General features: G+C 42.5%; 1 protein-coding gene across 1 annotated transcript; it reads right to left on the bottom strand.

The window, feature by feature from the left end:
• Positions 1-8779: 8779 nt before the first annotated feature.
• ATP5MC3 (ATP synthase membrane subunit c locus 3) lies at positions 8780-12326 on the bottom strand. The gene is made up of 5 exons (XM_081095129.1): positions 12107-12326; positions 11820-11924; positions 10577-10654; positions 9866-10059; positions 8780-9252 (listed from the first exon to the last, which is right to left on the bottom strand). Exons 2-5 carry the CDS (start codon positions 11856-11858, stop codon positions 9138-9140), a joined length of 426 nt encoding a protein of 141 aa, XP_080951255.1. The 5' UTR covers positions 11859-11924; positions 12107-12326; the 3' UTR covers positions 8780-9137.
• Between the last annotated feature and the right edge of the window lie 943 nt (positions 12327-13269).

Here is a 13269-nt window from a genome sequence, read left to right as displayed (position 1 = left end):
TTTAAGTAACTTAAGGACACACAATGCCTTCTATAACAGTAATTTAAAACAATGCAAGAACTTGTTTGTAAGAGAAAGTCTTCCATATTTTGGTGTATCCTATATTATCAATTTTCCTTTATTTAGTAGTTATAGATACGTATCAATATTAGTAGAAATAGTTTCAACCCTTAAAACAACAACTATTTTAGAGAGGACCAAAGGACACTAAATTAGAATATGGCATAGAAATGGCACTCTTTCCACAATATTATCCCACTGCTTAATATGTTAAATTAACATGAGAGACAAAAGAAACCATACAGGGGTGGGCAAAAGGAGGTTTACACTTGTGAGTACCAAAACACAGGGTTTATTCTTGTATTTTTATTTATTAATTATTGTGTTGTGTTCTTTATTATTTTGTATCCTTTCTTATGATTTATCTTTAGGTAACGATGGCTGGTAATTTACCTGCTTTTGCCCACCCCTGTATTTATTTCTTTGCCACTGACACACGTAAACTCCTAAAAACACCAAAATAAGTACAGTGCTGAAATTATTTCTTTTAATGTTGCCCTATTATTATCTATACAACTTAAATATTTAGATGTTAAGTGTATAGATATTGATTGCTCAATAAATACACATTGGCATAAATTGAGAAGTATGATCAGGCCCCTGTGAAAATTTGCATTATTGATAAATGGGAAGTCTTTTCAGTATCTTGTTTTTTTCATTTATTAAGTGCTCATTTCTAGTCCATAACAAAACTATGAATACAGTTTATGGAATAACATAAAATTTATTCACAAACATTATCTCTAAATCAAAGTGGAACTGAAATTGTTGGAAGATTGTGGGGAATAGTATTTGAGAGTTAATGAACCTGCAATTCAATAATGGTATCCGGGCATAAATGAAATTGTAATGGCACTGGACATTTTAATAGGTCGAGCCTGCAACCTGGGCATGTGCCCTTGATCGGAATCGAACTTGGGACTCTTCAGTCCGCAGGCCACTGACCCAAACTGGCTAGGGTGTTAGTTTGTCTTTAGCTAAACATACTCCAGGGCATCCCTTATATCTGCCTTGGACTGCATTTTCACAGGTATCCTCAAGATGCAACCCAGTACAGTGCATTCGCTGGAATTTTGCCAGTGAGATCAGGGGTGTGTGTGTGTGTGTGTGTGTGTGTGTGTGTGTGTGTGTGATGAAAAAGATGGACAAGGCAAGGCAAGAGTATCCACCCACCTGGTATCAGAGAGATGAGATGAAAACAGTGTGGCCCTATACATACAATTGATTATTTTTAGTAGCTTCTATCCATGGCAGGTCATCTTTTCCTATATCTGACAGCCCAGGGTTTCTCTGCACGTTGCTAAAATGACCTATGTTATAGTTACCTCTCAGTGCCTGTTCTCACTATGGAAATTTCCATGCAGAGAATTTCAAGTGCAGAGGGACCATTGTCCACCTCCCACTCCCAACCTTTGGTTTCTCAAAATAAAACTGAGTGGCCAGATTATCACAACCACCCATCAGTACAATGAAGTGAATTAGTTATGCAAATAATAATAATAATAAAACCTTGAGAGTATTTGCTTAGGAAGTTTTCAATATTCAGTATTTTTGAAGTATCAATGAAGTACTGATGGGGTAGTCATAATAATCTGGCCACTCAGTGTATTATTTAGTACTGTGTGTGGCTTTGTGGGGAAAAAAATTAGAGGGCTGTATTTATCTTTAAATCATACCAATCAGTTTATGCTGGGTCAGTGAAAACAGCCCAGAGACAGAGAATAGAATCTAAGGGCTCTATTTTCATCTTTCATATCAATGCCTGTTCCAATCTCTCATATCCCACTCACTAGACGGAGGACTTGTCAACATTATATTGTTTCCCCCATACTAAGTTATCAGTAAAAATAGATAGAACCACTCCTAGGGTAAAGAATTTTGCCTGGCATTTCAGTATCTACCCGCCACCGCTAGTCAATTTGTCAACCTGAGGCCCATATAATACTAAAGCCATGAACTCCTATGCTAGGAGCCAAGACTAGCCTGGGCCCTTAGACTAATAACTTGTTCTTTCTAGGTACCTTCTAACCTTGGATGCAGCCTCTTGAGTTAACTGTCTATCAGATGCTCTGTTTCTATATAGTTCTTTACTCATAAAGCCAAGATGTATTGAGCATAAACATGTCAAGCACTGTTCCTGGTGCTGAGGCTACAACTATAAACAAGACAAAGTCACTTAAGGAGCCTGTCATGGGGAAGGTGAGACAATACAGCTATATATATAAAAGCCTAATATACAAATTGTCCCTTTGGGAGTTTGACCGGGAGACAAATGGCTGGCTATGACGTGCACTGACCACCAGGGGGCGGCGCAGAACAAAGGGAGGCCCAGGCCGGTAGCCAGGAAAGAGTGGCCCTGTCCAACAGCTGGAAGGGCCCTGATTGGCCCTGATTGCCAGCCAGGCTTAGGGACCCTACCCGTGCATGAATTACATGCACTGAGCCTCTAGTATGAAAATAAGATTTAAATAGTGGTAGTAAGCACTATGAAGAAAATATAGCAAGGGTGTAATAATATGCAGTATTATAAGTTTAATTCTTTTATATGACTTTAGAGGACTTGAGAGCTACAGATATTTCTACAGAGGTAGATAAATGCTTTGAGCTGCCCTTTGGCTATAAGTATTAAGGGAATATTAAGGGGCAGCCTCTCCATACTCTCAAATACTGAGCTGTCCAGTGGCTGAAAGACTCAGCCAACCTGTAGCTATTTGAGGAAGCAAACCCTGGGACTCTCCTATAAGAGGAGCAGATCCTGGAGTCTCCATGGCTGGGAAGTGCTGACTAAAAGCTGTTGTTGAAAGGCAGCCAACAACCATGGGTCCCCTTAGGAGTCTGCCAAGGTCAGTTGTAGGATGTTAGCTCACGCTAATACGTGGAACAATCAAAAGCTCTAGGATTTACGAGTCCTGGTTAGTCTCAGGTCAATTCCTCTTTTTAATATTTAAACTCCCTTGAGAAAGGTGCTCTACAGTACTAAATTTCTAAGAGGAGTTAGATATCAGCATCGGTCAGGAGAAAGTACAGATTCTGACCAGGAGCCTGGGCCAATTTTTAGATTATAAAGAGAGAACTGAAAGGATGTGACCTAGGGAAATAGAAGATACAGGCATACCTGGGAGATACTGTGGGTTTGGTTCCAAACACTGTAATAAAGCAAGTATTGCAATAAAGTTAATCGTATTCTTTTTGCAGGTGGAGGGTCTTGCCTTCACTTAGTAAAACATGCAACACCTGTAAAGCACAATAACGTGAAGTTCAATAAAAAGAGGCATGCCTAGCCCTAGCTGGTTTGGCTCAGTGAATAGAGCATCGGCCTGCAGACTGAAAGTCCCAAATTCGATTCCGGCCAAGGACACATGCCCGGATTGCGGGCTTGATCCCCAGTAGGGGCCATGCAGAATGCAGCCAATCAATGATTCTCTCTCATCATTGATGTTTCTATCCCTTCCTCCCTCTCTCTTCCTCTCTTAAATCAATAAATATATATTTTTTTTAAATAGAGGTATGCCTATATTTGCATTCTTCAGCATTTGACCTGTTGCAATATATTGCTTTGGTAGAAGAATATGACGAGAATCTAGTCTCACACAGCTATGTAAGTGGAAAAGGAAGGACCTCCTGAAAACCTCAGCAGTCCTCAGACCACACTTGAAGAATCACGGGATTAGCAGTATATTCCAATGGGAAGGGGGGAAAGGTTTTCCAGTGAATGAATTGACAGCGTTTTGAAAAATAAGGAGTCTGAATCATGGTATGCAGTATTCTTGGACACTGCTTCTCAAAGTTTAATGTATATACAAATCACCTGGGATTCTTGTTAAAATTCATATTCTGATTCAGAAGTTCTGGGGTAAGGCTCTAGAACCCATAGTTCTGACAAGCTCCCAGGTGATGCCAATGCTGCTGCTGGTGATCCTTGGACCTCATTTTGAGTAGCAATGTTCTGGTATATTGTGCTATACATATCACCAGAAAGCCTATAAACACATGCACAAGTGAGCTTGTATGTGTTGGGGGTAGTGGGGGTGAGGAAGAGGGTAGGATAGTAATGGGTAGAAGGAAGAGAAAAGTATAATAAACTCATGTGATCTTTTTTAAAAAGGCTATCCTATATAATAAAAGGCTAACATGCAAATTAACCAAACAGTGGAACAACATGTTGGCGGGGGGCGGGGCCTGTGAGCGTGCGGCGCCAGGCCAGCCAAGGCAGGTGCCAGTGGGCAGAGGGAGGGGACAGCAATGGGGAGTGGGGGCAGTGGTGACCTACAGCGGAGGGGCGATTGGGGGGTGGGGCCGGAGCTGCCCCTTGGTGGTCAGTGTGCTCCTACAGGAATGTCCGTGGGGAGCGGCCTAAGCCATCAGCCGGACATCCCCCGAAGGCTCCCGGACTGTGAGAGGGCGCAGGCCGGGCTGAGGGACCCCCCAAGTGCATGAATTTTCGTGCACCAGGCCTCTAGTAAAAATCTATTTTCTTATAAATCCTGTAAGTTTTGGCCACCACTGATTATCTCTACATCAAAGCTAAGGTATAATGTTGCTACTTGTCATTTGTCTACAGTTCTTCCTTAAACTTAACTTCAATGACATTCGTTTCTACCCAACATTAGCCACTCATCAGAGTGACCACAAATTGTAGGTTCATTACAAATTCATGTTATCTACCTGGAGCTGGGTCCTAACTGCTGCTCTGAACTTTTTTATGCACATCTCCTTACTATAAACTATCTTTCCTCTTTTCAAGCCCACAAGTCTCTCTGTAAGATTGTACTTCCATTTTGTATTTAAAATTCTGTAACAGGATGAGAAGAGATAAACGAAAGAACTTATATACTTATATTCAGGACACAGGCAATAGGGTAGTGAACTTGGAGGAGGCGGTGGAGGCTGAGAGGAGGGGCTAAAGGGGAAAATGGGAGATATTTGTAATACTGTCAACAATAAAAATATACTTTAAAAAATTCTATAACAAAATACTCATTCCCCCCAAATCAGCTTTTTCCTTGTCATCCCTACCATAATCACTAAAAACCAAAGCATGGACTTTGGAAACAAGGAAGATCTAAATCTGGGTCCTGACCTTGTCACTTAATGGCTGTGTAATTTGGGCAATTGTTCAAAGACTGCGACTATTTTTTTTCTCTACATCTTGGAAAGTAATCCCAGTTGTGCAGAGTTGTCATCAGGATTAAGTGACTTATTTGATGTACACACCCTCTCCTCCCCTAACTAGTTCTCAAGATCTAGACAACCAAATCCTACTGATACTTTTGTAGACCCTTAAAAAACACACACACCTCATTGTCACCATCTTAGACTGGGCTCTCATTACCTCAGCGAAGGTACTATAGCAACCACTAATTGTTATTGGCCCTAGTCCATCCCACACACTGGTCTTATATTAACCTTTCTAAAACACAACTCAAACCTTCAAAGGCTGGCTGTAGTCGCCTGAATGAAACCCACACTCTTGTACCTGCCAGTTTACATAATTTGGCCCGTCTACCTTTGCAGCCTTATCTCACACTACTTCCCTCCCATACCCAGGCAGCTCTTTATTTCTCACATACCTTTCATGATGCAACCACTAGCCAAGATACCCCCTCTTCTTGGGGCCTGTCTTCATCTCACCAGTTCCTTGAGGTTTACATTTCTTCACAGGATTCCATCAGTGGAAATTCTTTCTGCCACCTCTGAACATCTGAGTACTTACTGCTCCCCTTCTGGAACTCACCATTCTGAGTTTTAGTTATTTCCATACATACCTAGTGTTTGTGGCTACACGACAAGTTTCTCTTTAGTTCAAACATACATTTCACACTCAAGCCTGTATTTTTAGTTAATCCCAAAAGCATTAAAAATATCACACTACTGCAACTTGGAAAGGTAACAATACCAAAAGAATGTATGCCTAGAAAACATGGACTTATTAAAAGACCCAACTCCTATCAATATGAATTCACTTGTTTGATGTGAAAATATCTTACTGGCCTCTGCTCAGAAACTAAGAAGCTGGTGAAAAGCTTATTTGTTTGTAAGGCTCATGAACTAAGGGAAGCAGTACCTCCTATAACAGTGATGGCGAACCTTTTGAGCTCGGCATGTCAGCATTTTGAAAAACCCTAACTTAACTCTGGTGCTGTGTCACATATAGAAATTTTTGATATTTGCAACCATAGTAAAACAAAGAATTATATTTTTGATACTTATTTTATATATTTAAATGCCATTTAACAAAGAAAAATCAACCAAAAGAATGAGTTCGCGTGTCACCTCTGACACGCGTGTCATAGGTTCGCCATCACTGTCCTATAAGATGGTGCACAATAAACATTTCTGCTGTCAGAGTCGATGTATTCCATTGAGGTACTTTCAATGTCAGAAACTTGTTACTGGAAATGAAAGTATAGTAGAGAGATATACTCCAGGATATTGACCATTTAATATGTCCTTTGCCTTCTAGGTAAAGGAGGCTGTGGTTATACTTCATTATACTTTCTAAAGTCTATTTTGCTCAGCAACATGGAAATCAGGTAGCCACAGCCCAGGTATTTCCTTTCCACTTTTAGATTTCCTCAGGGAGGGACACCTCTTGCAAGAGACCTGCTCCAGAATCAGTTTCAGGCCTCTTCAGCCAACCACCAAAACAGTATTAAGAACAGTTGTTTTAAAATACAAGTTGATTTTATTTAAACCAACTTGGAACAGAGGACTAGTTAATTTACATGTTTATCTAGGTTTAAAAAATGTGGTATGATTTATACTACGTACATTGTTATAGTACTTTAATTGTAGTAAAATACATTTGCCATTTTAACCATTTTAAAGTGCGCCAATTCAGTGGCATTTAGTACATTCACATGTGTAACCATTACCACTATCTAGTTCCAAAATACTTTTATTACCCCAAAAGGAACCTCCATACCCATAAGCAGTCACTCCCTATTCTTCCCGTCTCCCCTGCCCCGGGAGTCTGCTTTGTCGCTATGGATTTGCCTATTCTGGATTATTTCATATAAATGGAATCATATAGTGTGCATCCTTTTGTCTGGCTTTTTTCACTTACCCAGGTTTTCAAGATTCATTCATGTTGTAGCATGTATCAGTACTCCATTTATTTTTATGGCTGAACAATATTCCACTACATGGATATACATTTTGCTTATCCATTGACCAGCTGATGGACAATTGGTTTTTCTACCTTTTAGCTATTGTGAATAGTGCTGCTATGAACATTTTAACACAAGTTTTTGTTTGAACACTTTTTAAATCTTTTGGGTATTTACTAAGGTGTGGAATTGCTGGATCATATAATAATTTTAATTTACATTGGGGTTGAAATATTGGGTAATACTATTCAAAAAATAGTGAAGGCTCCAGGAATGTTATACACTAGACGACTAACCAAAAAGTGGTAGTTCTAGCTCTAGCTCTTTGTGAACTCATCTCACAATATATAAAGTGGGAAGGATCCATAGAAGTTAGTGATTCTTTAAATGTGCACAAAAATTACCTGGGAAACCTAAAAAATGCAGACAGCTGAGTCTCATGGCCCAAGATTCCAATTCAGTAGGTCCAGAACATAGGGAATTGTATTTTAAACAGACATTGTAGGTGATTTTGATGGAGGTGGTCTTTCCACAGCGCCGAGAAACCCTGGTAATTGATGACTCAATTGAAATTAAATTAGGCAGAAGGCATTAAAGGAGTAAAATGTAGGTTTAGTAACTGTCATCCTAACCTTCATGAAAACCCTGAAACTGAGGATGGGGGAAAACTCAGTCTTTCTATAGTAGCACTACTTTCTTCCTTTTAATAGGAAAAATTTGACCAAGAAGCAGTATGTACTACTAGTGGCCCGGTGCACGAAGTATGTGCAGGGTGTGTGTGTGTGCACGCGCGTGTCCCTCAGTCCAGCCTGCACTCTCTCCAATCTGGGACATCCCTCTCGCAATCCAGGACTGCTGGCTCCTAACCGCTAGCCTGGCTGCCTGCCTGCCTGATCACCCCTAACTGCCTCTGCCTGCCTGCCTGATCACCCCTAACTGCCTCTGCCTGCCTGCCTGATCGCCCCTAACCCTCTGCCTGCCGGCCTGTTCACCCCCAACACCCCCCCCCCGCCCCCCGCCAGCCTGATCACCCCCAACTGCCCTCCTCTCCTGGCCTGATCTCCCCCAACTGCCTCTGCCTTGGCCCTGCCACCATGGCTTTGTCCGGAAGGATGTCCAGAAGGTCTCCTGGTCTAATTGGCATATTACCCTTTTATTAGTATAGATTATAAGCAAAATACTGTTGAGCCAACTCTTATTTCCAAGATTCCTACTATAAACATGTTAGTATCAATGACAAGCAATGTTTTAGCAATGTTTGACTTTAAAATGTAGCCAATTCAGTTTAGTTTTTGATATTTGGTTAAGGAGAGCCTTGTTTAGGCAAGAAACTAGCTGCTAGATTGTTTCTCAGATAAGATTCATCATAGACACATAATTGCTTATAACTTAATGAAAAGTGAAAATTGCTTTCTACTCCCCTGTAGCAAGGCTTAGATTCCTAAAATCTGACATGATTTTTAGACCCAGCTGTGTAAGACCAGAGACGTTACTCTTGGAAGGTGATCCTGCTTCCAAGTATTGAATTCATGTTAGCCCTTAAAAACTCAAAACCGTCTTGAGCAATTAACTATCTTGGTTTCATTAATCATATTTCATAGAAGCTTAAAGCACTCAAATATTTCTCCTTTAATGAATCAAAAACCCTATAATTTACAATGTTCAGACACTATATAAAAGAATTCCTATAAAAATTACATTAGGATCTTTTTCATCAGTGAGGCAACGGCTGTAGTTCCCTCTGACTTGTACAGCATCTGCCTGAATGCATGTCCTTCTTTGTGATGATCTAAATGTAGGGAAGTACAAATCACAGCAAAAATTAAAGTTTTCATCTTTAATGAAATGACTTTGGAAATAATGTCTATTTCCATGACACCAATACTATAGTGCTCGGAGTCACAGTAAGGTACACAGAATTACATCCGTAATTAATATGAATGCCAACATTTCAAGCAGTAATTTCTGTTACATGGCAAACAAAATCAAGAAAGCAACCATCAAACAAAAAAGACCCATAGCTTCAGATAAGGCAAATCCCAGGATAGCATATGAGAACAGCTGCTGCTTCAGCGAAGGGTTTCTAAAAAAGACACACAACACATTATTACTTTGAAATATCATTTGAATTTCAATGTTTGGTAAATGTTAAATAATCAGATTACTAGTGTGGGGATCTTTGTAAACTGGAAATACTGGGAGAGTATTTGTCTAGATCTCTTTTGCTTTGCCTTTTACATTCCTTCCTCCTCAATCCTAATCATATTAAGAAAAGGGGGAGAACTGACTCTGTATGTCAATATAAATGGTTAGTCTTCATCTATTTTGGGTGAAGACCAACCACTCTTCTTATGCCTATGAAACTACGTTCTATACCTTTTAAGATCTGGTAGTTTACAAATAAGGTCTTACATAATAAAATGGAAATTGACTCTTAAAGAATGTGCTGTTAATTATATTCCCAATATAGCTTAACAATTAAGAGTGTAGACTGTGAAGTCAAACTGAGTTAAAATTTATTTTGACACTTACTAGCTATGAAAATGGGGAGTTAAGTGACATAATGTGTGCAAAGCCCTTAAAATATAATGCAAGGCATAGAGTGGGCACTTTATACAAATTAGCTATTATTATTTCACTAGTTTTCTAAGTTTCCAACTATTTCAAGCATGCTCTTATTTGGCCATTGAAATTACCTGGCATAACCAATGATAAGGCTGCCAAAGACTGTTCCAATACCAGCACCAGAGCCAGCCACTCCTACTGTTGCAGCACCTGCACCAATAAATTTGGCAGCAGTATCAATGTCTCTGCTGATTGCGCTGGTCTGAAACTCCCTTTGGATTAGCTGAGGCACACCATTCTGGGCCCCATTAAATACTGTAGAGCCCTAGAGAACAAGAAATAAAGGCAAAGGTCAAATCAGTCACCACAGTTAGCTATTTCAATCACCATACTGTCAAAATGATAACTACTTCTCTCTTTTGTAGCCAAGTTTGAATAGGAGGTGATGTGGCACAATCAAGGGCTTAAAATAAATCCAATCTGGCACAATAACACTATCTATACCCTAGAGAGTTGAAAATTAAGAAACAAAGTATGTGCATATGCTTCTTAGTAGAGTAGGCTTTTCAATAACTGCAGCTACTATAATCTTAAATATAGACAACTCAAGTCTATGCACTTAAATATACATACTGACTATATTGCTAGCCAAATCAGGTGAATAAGTTTTGGATACAGAAGTTTATTTTATTGGCTTATCTTCTGCACATTTTATTATCAGATAGAAAGGATTGCCTTCCAGCCATTCATTAATGAGGTTGTTTCCCCACCCCCTTCACTTTAGTCAAAACCATAAGACTTACTTAGGAGTGTCAGTTAATTTCTGTTATTACTACTATTACCTCTCCAGTCCTAGCCTCTGGTCGAGATAACACTGATGCAGAAATTGGTCTGTATGCAACTCTGGATCCAGCTCGGATCTGTTAATGAAAGAAAATTCCACATAGTAAGTAGGAATACAGATAAGATTTCAATGACCTTTCCTGCACCATGAGTTCGAAGAAAGCAAGAAGAAAAATGAGTCCAAGTTCATGACTTCTGTACTGACACTTATCTTGGCTGTTTGGTCATTTTCAATAGATGAAGCAATTATAATAGTTTTAAAGTTGCTAACGAAATTTTAAAGCTTGCTTCATAAGCTATTTGTAATATACTGAACAAAACTAAGAGCAATTAGTTTAAAAAATATGTATGGCTTTTAAAATTTTTAATTACTGTGGTGTCACAATTCAATCAGAAAAACGACAATAAACACCACACACTCTTTAAGTAGACCAACAAATGCGCCTCTTAGGAGTGTCACTCTAAGAGCTTCTTATTTAAAATGGCACATCCGTTAATGTGAGCGCCCACCGTCTCCAAGATATTCCAGTATGTCAGTTAATCATAAAATCAAAAAGCAGTGTAAGCAATTCCATATCAGAGTCAGGCTAATCGGTGCAATACTCTGACCATAAGGACATATTCCAGCCCAGCTGCTCCGTCTGCCCTTGAGCGTCCACTAAACTAAGGTCACAGAAACCCCTTCGGCACCAAGTTCGGACTCCGTCGGACAAACCCCCCGGACCTTCACTTCCCCGAACGCCTCCAAAATGGTGATGGAAATAGCATTCTCGAGGCAGGAAGAAAGGGGTTCGGCGGCTCCGCCACCTTCCTCCACCCACGCGGGGCGAGGCGCAGTCCCTCCCTCTGCAGCAGCGCGTTTGACCTACAGGCAGGCCCTGGAGAGCGCGGCGGCCGCCCTAGGCCTCGGCGGCCTCTCGGCCCTCCCGGCTCCGCCGCCTCCGCGCCCACCCGACCCCCCGGCGCGACCGAGGGGGAGGGGGGAGGGGCGCTGCGGGCGGGGGCGGCTTGACCTACACGCCGGGCGCCTGACAGCTAGGCCTCGGCTGCCCTCCATGGCCCCCGGGAGGAGAGCGAGGCGCGCCAGGATGGGAAGGAAAGAGGAAAAATGACAGGGTTAGGAGGGGGGCAGAGCTGTCCCGAGGGGGCGGCGCGAGCCGCCGGGACGTGGCCCATTCCACAACGTGGACGCTCCGAGTCAGCAGGTCGGCCGCGAGCCCACGGCCCCGCGGGGCTACGCACCAGAGCCGGGCTGCAGGCGAGCTTGGCGCAGGCGAACATCTTACACTCCCGGGGCGGCGCGGCTGGAGACTGGGTGGCAGGCGGCGTGGGCTCCTCTCCCGCTCTCTGCGGAGGAAAAGCGGCCTAAGGTCAAGTGCCCCCCAAGGGCCTGTCCTCCCCGCCAGGTCCCGCGGCTCCGGCGCGCGCCGTCGGCCTGGGCCCCGCGCCCAGCGAGACGCCGGCGGAATGAATGGGTCCCCGTGGGCGCCGCTCCCGCGGCCAGGCCGGCTCCCGCGCCCTCGGCTTACCTTGCAGGAGGCGGCGGCGGCGGCGGCGGCAGAGGTCGAAGGAGTGGGGCTGGGCGCGCAGGCGCGGTCCGGCTCTTATCCGCGCCGGGGCACCCGGATGGAGAAGGCGGGGAATCGCGTGCAGAGGGGAAGACGCTCAAGGTCATTTTGTAACAACTTTATTGGTAACCAGCTGGGAAGGACACTGACAGCCACCCGGGGATGGGCTGACGGACAGGGGCTGGTAAAGGAGAGGGAAAGAGGTTGACCACTAGCCCCGGCAGAGAGAAAGAAGGGCTGCGTTTCTTTCGGGTGACACCTGAGACAGTTGGCCTTTTATCAGTTGCTCTTACGGAGAGGGGTCCCCTTTCCTGGCCATTTTTCTCTGTGAAGTAGGAGTGTGTGTGTGTGTGTGTGTGTGTGTGTGTGTGTGTGTGTGTGAGAAAAGGGTGATTCACTGCTTGACAGGACAAATTAGGGTCCCAGCAAAGTGAGTGCATTTCTTTAAAGCAGTGGTTCTCAACCTTCCTAATGCTGCGACCCTTTAATACAGTTCCTCATGTCGTGGTGACCCCCAACTTCATTGTTACAAATTGAACATAATTAATGCATAGTGATTAATCACAAAAACAGTATGTAATTATATATAGGTTTTCCGATGGCCTTAGGCGACCCCTGTGAAAGGGTCGTTCGACCCCCAAAGGGGTCGCGACCCACAGGATGAGAACCGCTGCTTTAAAGGAATCTGGAAAAGGATTCCAGAGGTATGCTTACTCCTGTGGATGACAGACCTGGAAGTGCTGGGACAAAGGAATGAGCAGATTCCTTTGAGTTTGGTGAATTTGGGCACAAAGTTGACTCTTGGTAAAGTGAGAGAGGTCAGTTTTTCTTCCAGCTCCATGATCGGGAGAATTCAGTGATTATAATGCCTTTCATGCAGGGTCTGAGACTAAAGAAGAGCCTGAATGTTTTCAAAACCTACCCAACTTTAACCGTTTTTTGCTAACATTGGACAAATAATTTTTCTTCAGATGACCACAGAAATGTTTCAGAAATGTGCCAAACTTCTACTTTGCTGAGGCTACTGATTCAGACGTTAATCCAGAAACAGCTTCACAGACACACCCAGAAATCATGTCTAATCTCGGCCCCCCAAACTGATACATAAAATTAGCCATCACGTG

Source organism: Myotis nattereri (genome assembly GCF_964212035.1).
Source record: "Myotis nattereri genome assembly, chromosome: 7".
NCBI lineage: Eukaryota > Metazoa > Chordata > Mammalia > Chiroptera > Vespertilionidae > Myotis > Myotis nattereri.
The sequence above is the reverse complement of the archived record's forward strand: the minus strand, read 5'-3'. Positions and strand labels throughout refer to the sequence as shown.